Source organism: Peromyscus maniculatus, chromosome 7, assembly GCF_049852395.1.
Source record: "Peromyscus maniculatus bairdii isolate BWxNUB_F1_BW_parent chromosome 7, HU_Pman_BW_mat_3.1, whole genome shotgun sequence".
NCBI classification, from domain to species: domain Eukaryota; kingdom Metazoa; phylum Chordata; class Mammalia; order Rodentia; family Cricetidae; genus Peromyscus; species Peromyscus maniculatus.
The window spans coordinates 117,054,485-117,066,650 of record NC_134858.1 but is presented as its reverse complement, the minus strand read 5'-3'; the positions used below and the strand labels follow the sequence as shown (position 1 = coordinate 117,066,650).

Below are 12,166 nucleotides of genomic sequence, written 5' to 3'. Positions count from 1 at the left end.
TTTATTGGTTATTTTGTCACAACAAGAAGAAAATTAACTACAAGGAGCCAAGCATGATGGGGCACACCCGTAATCCCAGCACTCAGGAATCCTTCCAGGATAGCCTGCACCACATAGTTAAATGCTGCTGCCGAAAAGAAAAGAAAAATAAAAAGGAAGGAGGGCCAGCAGATGGCCCAGCAGGTTAGTGCACTTGCAACCAAGCCCGACAACTTGAGTTCCATCTTTGGGCCCCAGGTGGTGTAAGGAGAGGTCCAGCTCCCATGAGTTGTCCTCTGACCTCCACATACATACGCATTCACACAAACAAGTAATGGGATAATTCTGAAAGAAAGGAGGGAAGGACAGAGGAAGAACATCTTTGTGCAAACACCATCCAGTAGGTTTATACAAGCCTAGACAGGCCAGCCTAGAGCACGCCGAGGCTGAACGGTGAGCCCATGGCTCCTGGGCTGCTACAGACAACTGTAGCACAGTGCCCTCTGCGTATCTAAGAGTAGAAAAGGTAGAGGGGGTCTTGCTTTACTCTTAATTTGTTTTACTGTGTTTGTTTGTCATGTGTGAGAGGTGCCCACACACCACGGCACATATATGGAGGTCAGAGGGCAGCTTTCAGGAGTTGGTCCTCTCTTTCCACCCTGTAGGTCGTGGGGATCGAACTCGGGGGGTCAGGCTTGGAGGCAAGCACCTCAACCCACTGAGCCCTCTCAACAGCCCCACTGTGAATCACTTAGCACCTACTCACCAAAGGCATTAGCCAATGCATGTAAGATGTGTTTGGGTTGAGGCGAGGGTGACAAAAAGGACTGAAGTGTGACTCTGAGGGAACATGAAGGCTCACCAACCTCGGAGTGTCTGTAGGCCTCGGGGTTTTGCTGGAAAAGCTTTGCTATCTGGTTCCCTGTAAAGCGCTGTGGGGAGAAAAAAGACCACAGATTCTTAGACACTCAGATCCTACACAGAACAATCTTAAAGCGAGGTTAGCATAGAATGACCTGGACATGGCATAGAACACCAATAGCTTTGAGAAACCCCCACATCTAGAAATGCTTGTTACCAGCTCAACATGGGAGACCGTGTATTTTGGCTTTGAGTCCTGAAAATGTTCTTGGTAATGAGCTCTTAGGTAGCTAGCAATCCCTATGCACCCACAGATAGGGCAGTAACCTCGGCTTACCGGGGGTGGGGGGCCTGGGGAGGTGTCTCACTCGTTAACTAGCTCTGTGACTAGTCCTTATTATAACTGTCCTTAAAATATATTTACTCGTGTAGTTAGTGTGTGTGTCTGAGTGTGTGTCTGTGCACCATGTGCAGGAACCTACAGAGATCAGGAGAGGGAATAAGATCGCCTTGGAGCCACAGGTAGCTATGAGCCATCATGTAGGGGCTGGGAACCGAACCCAGGTCCTCTGCAAGAGCAGCCTGTGCTGTTAACCACAGAGCCCCCTTCCCAGTTCCATGAGACCAGAAGCAGGGGCTCAGGTATTCTCCTTGTGGAAACCGTAGTCCTAGTTGTTCTAACTGGATTTTAAAATGTTTTGCCTTAGCTGGGTAGTGCACGCCTTTAATCCCAGCACTCTGGAGGCAGAGGGAGGCGGATCTCTGTGAGTTGAAGGCCAGCCTGGCCTACTGAGCAAAATCCAGGACAGGAAAAAAAAATTTTTTTGCCTTTATTTTTACTTTATTTATGAGGGAATTATATATGTGCCTTCCTCATGTAAATAAAATGTGTGTGTGTGTGTGTGTGTGTGTGTGTGTGTGTGTGTGTGTCCATGTAGATGCCTAAGGAGGCCAAAATGGGTGTCCAATACCCTGGAGCTGGGGTTACATGCAGGTGCTGGTCACCTGATGTCCTGGGAACTGAACCTCTGCAAGTGCAGTATGAACTCTGACCTGCTGAGCAATCTCTAGACCTCCATCCCCTGCTTAAGCCACAGTCACGTGACCCAAAATAGCCAATCACAACGAACTCTGGGACAGTGGCTAAGCCTTGGGGCCCCTTGATTTAAGTCTGCTGGACTCTATCTCCTTTCAGCTTCACTGCTATCATGAGGTTACAGACCACGAGTCTGAGGCAGCACACCCTCCCCCATGCAGTAGATCCAGTGAGGGATGCAGCCATGCCCATACCCCAGCCCTGGCCTGGGACCACACACAAGGGCCTCGCCATTGCCTGCTAAATGAGACAGGACAGCCTGGACCAGAACCCAGGGCCAACATGTTCCAAGCCGGCTTCAGGGAACGACACTAGCATCACTTCAGGTGATCCCTGCACACACACACACACACACACACACACACACACACACACACACACACACGCTGGCTGCCCACTACATCCTCCCAGAGTCTTACCCCCCATCGTGAGTGACATGCATGTTACCTACCTCATAGGCCCGGGACCCTGTGAGGCAGCTGAGAGCCCGGGCCCCACCCACAGCAGCCTCCAGCTGGCGGCACTGGGCTGTGGTACTGGAGTCCATCCATATGGGAGAGTCGCTGACGGAGAAGCAGTCCTGGAAAGAACAGCAGAGTTCAGGCTCTCCTTCTACCACTGACTACAGGCAACCCTGGCGCTGCAGTCACACGGGCCATCTTATCAGGAAGACCCCGTGGACAGGCCCTCTGCGGGACCAGTGAGGCCTCTCCAGAAAGCCTGAGGCCGGGTGACCTCTGTTAAAGACACCTGGGCACATCAGGCTACAGGAGACAAGGCAACAGGCAACAGCGGCACCACAGTGCAGGTCTGGAGCTTTGGAGACAGGAGGAAAGGGAAACTGGAGACCCCACCTCCCAGCATCACCAAGGGGCCACAGCCGTTCCATGAAGGAAGGGACTCATTAATGAGGGCGTCATCGGCACCCCTGGGCAACCCCAAGGGGGCTTCAGCCTGAGGGCTGAACAGACCACATTCCACCTTCTCACACTCATGACAATGCGGAGAGGCCTCAGACTGCAGGGTTCCCTGCACACGGGGTCCCTCTGCAGGGTCTGCAGAAGTTCATTAGATTCACAAGCATCTTCACCTGCAACTGCTGATGTAACGGGAGAGCTGGCGACAGGCCCGACAGTGCCAGGCTGGCTCCGGTCTTCCAGTACACGCTTCCATGTTGCTGTTGAGGGGAATTCAAGCACATGTTCATCCACCACGCCTGGAGTCACAGCCTCCTGCAGACGCAGAGCCAGACCTCAAGCCAAAAAAAAAAACAAAAAACCCAAAACAACAACAAAAACGTCTCCAAGACTCTACCACCTCTCTGTCACATAACTCAGTGCCTTTACGATGCGTGGTTTTCACTTTTGTAAAATGAGAAGGAACTCCTTCCTATCACTTCAAAACTCGTAAGGAGGGTTCTGGAACCATCAGTCTGTATTGTGTGTCTTTTGTCAAACTGTACTAATTTCTCAAATATCACCCACAGTAGTGCCTGAGGTTGTCTCACGCCATTTTTTCACTTAACAAACATATTGGGCAGCAAGATCATGCCAGACACGAGTTAATAGGTTATTACTGACCCTGATGTCCAGGACCATGAACGTGAGTGAGGGAAAGACACAAAAACGCAATTACAAAAGCCTCAGGCGATGCTCAGTTGTTAAAGTGCATTTCCTGCAAGCATGAGGCCCTGAGTTCCGTCCTGTATTTAAAAAATAACCTGTGGGGCAGGAGAGGTGACTCAGTGGTGGAGAGCATGGCTGCTCTTCTAGAGGGCCTAGCTTCAACTCCCAGCACCTACATGGTGGTTCCCAAACACCTGCAACTCCAATCCCAGAGGATCTGATATTCTCATCTGGCCTCTGCAGGCGCCAGGTGTGCATGTGGTACACAGACAGCCATGCCTGTAGACAAAACACTCATACACAGAAAATAAACAATAAATAAATAAACTTTAAAAAAAACTAGAGGGCTGGAAAGATGGCTAACAAAATAACAAAAATAATAATAATCAAAATAACAAAAATCTGGCATGGTGGTGTGTGCTTATAATCCAGCACTGGGGAGGTGGGGACAGACAGGTTCCTGGGGCTCACTGGCCAGTCAGTCAGCCTAGCCTACTTGTTAAGCTCTAGAACAGTGAGAGACCCTGTCTCAAAACATAAGGATGACACCCAAGGTTGTCCCCTGACCAGCCATATGTACAGACAGACATGGACATATGCACCCTCACACACACACCTGTGGAGCCGCAGTGATGAGAAAACAGAGAGACCAGCCGGGGGGTGTACAGACTGGGGCATGGACGAGATGGTAGGACAGAGCTCCAGGAAGAGGAAAAGCTGCAGAGAGCTGGGAACCTGCTGCCACGCCTGACGACCTGAGTTTGATCTCCAGCGTCCACATGGTAGAAGAACCAACTCCCAGAAGCTGTCTTGAGACCTCCACACACTTGCCCCCGCACAGTGTCACAAACACACACATACACAAAATATTTTTTTGTATTTTAAAAAAGAGTAGCTAAAGTTTAAGAGAGAGTATTATGTTCCAGGCACTGTCCTATGTATTTAACAGTCTCAGTGACCCTGCGTGAGATAGGGGTGTGGAGGCCCCAGGAGTCTGGGGGATGTGACTTGGGTCAGGCTTCTACGTGGCAGAGGGGGGCATGCCCAGAGCACCTCTTCTGGTTGGCAGCACTGCCACCAGCTCAGAATCACCAAGGGACCAGAGACCTTGAGGACCTCAGCACAGTGGCTGGCACACACTGGCTCAGTCAATACTCTGGACAGCAGGAATACTACAGCTTCCTACTGAAAATACTCTCAGGGCTGGAGAGGTGGCTCAGTGGTTAAGGGAGCTTGCACTCTCAAGGCTGGAGAGGTGGCTCAGTGGTTAAGGGAGCTTGCGGCTTTGGCAAAGGACCCAAGTTTGGTTCTCAACACCCACATCAGGGGGCTCACAACTGTCTGTAACTCCAGCTCCAGGGGAACCAACATCTTCTTCTGGCCTCCTAAGGGCACCTGCACTTACGTCTACACACACACACACACACACACACACACACACTCAAGTAAAAAGAAACACATAAAACTGCTCTCATTGTTAGTATCACTCCTTATTTTTCCTTCCAAGAACTAGAAAGCAATTTTAGTGCCACCAAACAGCCACGATAAATCCACATTTAATGTTCTCTCCGTCCCTTTATGGGACCTGTGCATAGTTCCCTATCAACGGTCTTACTTTACTATTGTTTATTCACTGAGTACTGAGGAGTCAACGCCAGGCCTCACGCATGCTAGGAAAGTGCTCTACAACTGAGTTATATCCTAGCCTTCTAATTTATTTTGAGACAGGGTCTCATTAACTTGCCCAGGCTAGCTTCAAACTCACCCTGTACAGCCCAGGTAGGCCTTGAACTTGCAATCCTCTTGCCTTAGCCTTGCAATTAGCTGGGATTACAGGCCTACACCACCAAGCCCACCTAAATGTCCTATTTATACAACGCCTTATCGTAGAAGCATCTCAGATCCTTTTGCAAGATCAGCCATACTGCCCCTAAGGTGAACGAGCTGGAGGTACTATCACTACCAAAGAAATGTGTACTCACTTTTGAGGCTAGCCTGGTCTACAGAGCCAAGTTCCAGGACAGTCAGGGCTACACAGAGAAACCCTGTCTGGAAAAATCTAAAAAGAAAAAGAAGAAGGGAGGGAGGGAGGAAAGAAGGAAGGAAAGAAAAAGAAAAGAAAGAAAGAAATGCGTACTCCACAGGATGCCATCAGCTCAGCACCCACCCATCGCGGAGACAGCCAAGTTCCCAGGGCAGATGGGCTGCTGTTGACAAACCTGGCCTGCCCCGGATAAGGCTAGAACTTGAGAGAAGTCAAAGCCAGAAGCCTTCATCTTCTCCAGGATCAGGTCCAGAGCCTGGGAAGAAGAACAGAATCCACCATGACCCAACAGAACCACTGAGTCCTCTATGAACCTAGCTTAGAAATGTCAAACGCGCCGCAGAGAGGAGGGTTATCAAGACAGGATCTGTAAGTGTCAGGACAGCTAATTAAAGAGGCTGGCCTCAGCCACATAAAAGGCTCAACTTGGCTAAACACATTTTTTTTGTTTGTTTGTTTTAAATATTCATTTTTTTTTTTTTTGCCAGACATGGTGGCTCATCCCTTTAATCCCAGCACTTAGGAGTAAGTGGATCTCTGTGAGTTTGAGGGCAGCCTGGTCTACAAAGCAAGCTCCAGGATCACCAGGGCTGTTACACAGAGATCCCTGTCTTGAAAAATCCAACAAAACAAAACAACATTTATTTGTATTGCTGTGTATGTGAGTGTGTGTGAGTGTGTGTATGTGAGTGTGTGTGTGTGAGTGTGTGTCCCATGGGTGCAGGAGCCTGAGGAGGCCAGAAGAGGTCACCTGATCCTCTGAAGCTGGAGTTGGATGACTGTGAACAATCTGGCATGGGTGCTGGAAACTAAGCTCAGGTCCTCTGGAAGAGCAGCAAACCCTCTTAACCACTGAGCCATCTCTCCAGTCCTATTTTTGTTTTTATGAGAGAGTAGTCCAGGCTGGCCCCCAACTCATTATGTAGCTAAGTGAGGGAGTCCTTGCAGGTATCCAGGAAGGGAAGCAAATTGCTCGAAAAGATAAGTATGAAAACCTGAGCTGGGCGGTGGTGGCGTATGCCTTTAATTCCAGTGCTTGGGAGGTGGAGGCAGGTGGATCTCCGAGTTCTAGGCCAGCCTGGTCTACAGAGTGACAGCCAGAGCTATAGAGAAACCCTGTTTCAAAAAACAAAAAAAAAAAAAAAAAGAAGAAGAAAGAAAAGGAAAACCTGGTGCAGATTGGCTTCATCAACCTGGATCAGACTATGGGGAGTCTAATAACAGGCAGCTTATTCCCAATATATTTAAGCCCAGTATAATTTGGAAAGAAGTTTCCTGGTACAGTACAACCCCTGGTGCACAAGGAAGCATAATTACATTGAGACTCAACTCAGGGCACAGGTCACTTCTTCCAAGAAGATGGGTTCTAGAGATAGGCTACCTGTGCTACCTTAATAGAGGTCATTGGCTGTTAGCCACTGCCTGTCCTAGTTGGAGGAGCTTGATATGGCCTGGCCCAACAGATAACACCAGGCTGTTAACCACTTCCAATGCTCAGCTTTCTGGATGGAAGAACAGGTTTTACATCTTCCCCATTGGAAAGACAATCCAGTGTGCTTAGCATTCCTGGTTTCTCTGGAGATCTGTGGACACAAGGACCTTCATGCTATGCTCCCAACAGCTAAGGTGACCTTGAACTCCTGATCTTTCTGCCTCCACCTCTGAAATGCTGGGATTCCAGATATGCACCACCGCACCTACTCTGCCTAAACAAATGTTGAATAAACGAAATCATAAACCATTAATCCTCAGGATTTCCGTCTCTACTTGGCATCCTCCAAGCACTAAGGGAGAACCAGAGCACACAGCTTAAAGTTTTGTTTTTCTTTTACTTGTATTTCTACTTCACCATCTGAACGACCCGAGTATGACAGAGAAGAGCAAGGCAGGCAGGTGTTGCCGTCAGAGGAGGGTGCCCGGTCCAGACTGTCTGTCCACAGGAGCCTGAGGCAGAAGGAGTGAGGCGAGCTGGTGGTGGTGCTGCCAAGTGCCGTTTAACACGCTCGTCCAGCCGGACTCTCTTCCCAGGAGTGGGTGGGACGGGTGGTGGTGTCAGGCAGAGTATGACCTCATGGTCACCTGCTAAGACCTCATGGCCAGATGGGCGGGGCCGCAGCTAAGTCGATCAAACACTTGCCCACCATATATAAAGCCCTGGGTTCCATCCCCAGTCACACACAACCAAGCATGGGGGCACATGATTATTATCTTAGCACTCAGGAGAAGGCTGGGGGACCAGAAGTTCAAGGTCACCCTCAGGTACACAGAGTTTGAGGCCAATCTGGAATACATGAAGACCTGTCTCAATATGTGTATATTTTATGGAAGATGACAGACAGACAGACAGATATATGAACATTTCACAGCAGGAATCTGAGACTCATCCCAGCTCATATCTTCTGATGGCAGAGAAATTCATTCCAGCTTTTGTCTAACCCTGGCATCCCCACTCCATGCTGAGATCATTCCTGGCCCTGACAACACGCTTGTCAAACCTCAGACAGGAGGGCAGGGACCGGCAAAGTTCGAAACAAGTCCAGCTCCAGAGGCTGCCACAGCTCAGCCACCTCTCTGGCTCCGAGGCAACCCGGGATCTCCTCCCACCTACCCGACACAGCCCTTCATGTCCGGGACCTCTTGGCCCTTGCCTCTGACTTCCCACTACCAACTTTGGTCTGGCGCAGTCTTCTGGAGTGCCTTTCAGCCAACCTGTCTGGGTGGAACCCATCCTTAACTCCACTCTTCCGGTGTTTGACCCATGATCGGGCAGACAAAACAGAACTCACTCTAGTTCAGTTTTTAAAAAGGAATAATGTAGGCGATGGTTCAACAGGAATGGGAGGCTGGAGAAGGACTTCTGGCAGATACACACAGTGCTGCCTTTGACTCTCAAGCTGAAGGACTTTGGTGCCACCAGCACATGAGGCAATCCAAGCCCTATCATGTCCATGTTGAACAAATCCTTGCACAGGTCACCAGATCTGGCCAGAGGCGGACCAGGGCGGATGGTCCAACGCAGGCGGGTTTAGCTTGGGGTTGATCTCAGCCTGACTAGTTGATTATAAGGCACTGTTCTGAGTGACCATGCCGTGGGGACAAACACTAAGACACCAGGGGCCATGCTTGGCCTGACATCAGGGACTGGGAAAGCCTGTCTCTATGTCCCTTTAGAAGTGGCATGGACTGGGAATACAGCTCAGTTGGTAGAAGCTCCAGGACTGCATATTGGGCATGACGCTACACACCTATAACCCCACTTAAGGGGTAAAGACAGGAGGATCAGAAGTTCAAGGTCATCCTTGGCCACATAGTGAGTTTGAGACCACACTGAGCTATAAGACCCTGCCTTTAAAAATAAATAAATCTTCAAAGACAGGGCCTGCCAACCTTTGTGGCTCTGGTACTTGGAAGTGCCCTGTGAGTCCTCACAGACAAGGACAGGCATCAGCTAAGGCCGGTCTGCCCCAGGAACCACTCAACTTACATTAACTCTGGTTAAAGGGTTAAACAGTCTCCAAATGCCCCATGAGCTTGCCACCTTGGGACCACCAGTGACAGGCCAGATACAGGAGAAGGAAGGGAGCCTCCCTATGCTTACCTGGACCCACATCAGGACTGGAGAGGTGACCGTCAGCCTGTCCTTGTGTACATGGACACCGCCCTGAGTTCTGCAGGGAGAACAGGTATGTGGAATGGAGCTCCAGGGCAGGCTGAGCTCTGAGGAGCTGCCCCATGGTGGTAAGAGACCTCCAGGAAGAGGACAATATCCCTGAGTGCCAAGCAGAAATTAGGTACTGACCAGGGGAAGATGTAAAGAAAAGACGTGGGATCTTTTTTCATATGAAACTGGATAGGTCATTTTTTTTTTCCAGTTTTCATTTTATCTATATGCATGTGTTGGCCTATATGTATGTCTGTGTACCAGATGTGTGCCTGGTGCCCTGGGAGGTCAGAATAGGCTATAAGATCTGCTAGAACTGGAGTCATAGATGGTTGTGAGCCACTGTGTGGGTGCTGGGAACTGAACTCAGGTCCTCTGGAAGAGCAGTTGGTGCTCTTAACTGCTGAGCCATCTCTCCAGCCCTGGGGAAGCATTTCCTAGAAGACGCCTCAGAAGAGAAAACCTTGCCTAGAAGGCAGGGTTGGGCCTCACGACTGAAAACTGGTGGTTGTTTTTTTTTCCCCTCAGAGTCTTACATCGTAGCTCAGGCTGCCCTGATGTGACCACTGGACTCTAGCCAGAAGCATGAGCTGATGGGAACTTTTTTGTTTTGTTTGTTTGTTTGTTTGTTTGTTTGTTTGTTTGTTTGTTTTTGAGATAGGGTTTCTCTGGCTAGAACTCATTCTGTAGACCGGGCTGGCCTGGAACTCACAGAGATCTACCTGCCTCTGTCTCCCGAGTGCTGGGATCAAAGGTGTGCACCACCACCTCCCGGCTTTGTGAACATTTCTTTATAACTTCAGTCTGTGGTACTCTTTCATTAGCAACAGAAGATAGCCAAGTACAACCATCAAACTTCAGCACAGTGCCTGGTAAAAAACAGATCTCAAATGTATGCGTGAATGGATGGATTGAATTAGGAAAGAATAGGGAAGAAATCACTCTCTGTATGGAAAGAGAAGATTCTCAGGGGCGGAGAGATAACTCAGAGGTTCGATTCCCAGCACCCTGTGGTGGTTCACAACCATCTGTAACTCCAGTTACAGGGGATCTGATGTTGTCTTTTGTCCTATGTGGGCCTCAGGCATGAATGTGGTACACATACATGCAAACACCCATAAATAATAATAATAATAATAATAATAATAATAATAATAATAATAATAATGGAAGGTGCTCAAGTTCTACATAGAGCACCTCTCTGGCAGCTGGGTTAACTTAAGTCAGAACAGTGTAGCTGATAAATGCAAATGGTTTAGGGAAGATCTCAAACCGCCCACCCGCTCACCCATGCACACGAGGTACATACCCAAATTCGGGAAGGTCTCTGTCAAAATGCACACTATCCTCGTAGAAGACCTTCAACTCTACATCAACAGCAACAATTTTAACCTGGAAGACATTTATGAAAATGGTATTTAGGGTTTTCTCAGCCTCTGCTTATGGCCCAAGGGACTTCCAACCTCAGTCATGGTTCACAGAGAGGGTAGCACTGTAACCACAGCAGCAGAAGTTTCATGGGGCACATGTTCAAAGATTTAGGGGAGAGAGAGAGAGAGAGAGAGAATGGGAAAGCCAGGTGAAACTCCCACTGTCTATAAGACTCTGCTCCCCAAAGAGTGGAGACCAGGATTCTATCCCTGACAAGGAGGCATGTCTCCAGGGGTTGTCCCCAGATCCATGACCACAGTCAAGCCATACATGACATCCCAGTGAAGCCATTCCAAGCTCAGGGAAGATGAGGACTCTCTGAGTCCTATGGGATGTTCCCCTCAGAGACCCGAAAAGTTCTGCCTCTCTTCATCCATCTGAGGAGAGGGGTTCCACAGCCACTGTGTGTATTCCTCAAGGATGCATATTGAACCCCTCCCTCCCTGGGATCCCATGCCTGCTTGGAAGCCAGGTTATAATTGCACTCAGCTTTCTGCTGGAAACACCAACCTCTGACCAGCAGTCCTGGAAGCCCGGACCCTGGCGGGCTGCTGCCAGCCAAGAGAGGTCACTGGGGTGAGGGGGGTGGGGGCAGTGGACGGGCAAAATCCGTTTACACACTAAGCCAGTTCACATTTAAAAACAAAAGGGGCCTGCCATGGTGGCGCCCTCCTTTAAACCCTGCACTCGGTAGGAAAAGGCAGGAGGATCTCTATGAGTTCAAGGCCAGCCTGGTCTACACAGTGAGTAGAGGCCAGCCAGAGCTACATAGTGAGGCCTTGTCTCAAAATATAAAATGAAATAATAAATAAAAATAAAAATAGTAAAGGCTGTGATCCGGATCTAGGTTTTGCAAGCGCGCACACCTCTGCCAGCCTGTGGGCTCTTCTGTTTTCGCTGGGTGTCCTGGGTCCCTGCCATCCGCAACCCTGACTCCGCGTGGACCCCTCGAGTCACTTCTCCCCGATGCACGTCCACGGTGTTCCGCGGGGAGGCACCCGCGGTTTCCGGGAGATTGTGTTTGGCTGGCAGGGCATCGCCAGGCTCCCCCTGGGCGCACCGCGACCCGCACGTACCTGCTGCGTGCTGAAGTCCCAGCCCAGGCAACAGCGGCGGCCCGCGTGCTCCGTCATGGCCCTGGAGGTTCCCGCTGCCGGTCTGTGAGTCCGTCGGTCCGTGTGTCCCGCGGCGGCGAGATTGTCGGCCAGATGGTCGCCGCGCTCCGACACCCGGAGACGCCAGGACCCGCCCCTCGCCACGCCCCGCAGGACTCTGGACTGGAGTCACGAGGCGGTCTACACTCTGGCGCCGCCTGCAGGAGGACGTTAGTGGGACTGCGTCTAGCTGGGGCACTTGATGGTCCCTAGCATTGCGGGTCCCCACCCTGCAGCGCAGCGGCTTCCCTCCACCCCTGCCTTAAGAAGGCTTGGCTTTCCTTGGAGACACGTGGGACACTGGTGGGAACTCTG

At 50.3% G+C, this 12,166-nt stretch overlaps 1 protein-coding gene across 2 annotated transcripts in view; it reads right to left on the bottom strand.

Annotated features, from left to right (window-relative positions):
* Window positions 1–11,962, bottom strand: part of Xylb (xylulokinase) — a 35,756-nt gene extending 23,794 nt beyond the window's left edge. The window contains exons 1-7 of one of the 2 annotated variants that reach the window (XM_042282030.2): window positions 11,774–11,962; window positions 10,576–10,658; window positions 9,204–9,273; window positions 5,781–5,861; window positions 3,027–3,113; window positions 2,388–2,516; window positions 846–911 (exon numbers count right to left, since the gene is read on the bottom strand). In XM_042282030.2, coding sequence (XP_042137964.2) covers window positions 846–911; window positions 2,388–2,516; window positions 3,027–3,113; window positions 5,781–5,861; window positions 9,204–9,273; window positions 10,576–10,658; window positions 11,774–11,830 — 573 coding nt within the window. In that variant the 5' untranslated portion in view covers window positions 11,831–11,962. The remainder of the gene's footprint in view (window positions 1–845; window positions 912–2,387; window positions 2,517–3,026; window positions 3,114–5,780; window positions 5,862–9,203; window positions 9,274–10,575; window positions 10,659–11,773) is intronic. The other variant, XM_042282032.2, reaches the window with a different exon arrangement.
* Window positions 11,963–12,166: the final 204 nt, after the last annotated feature.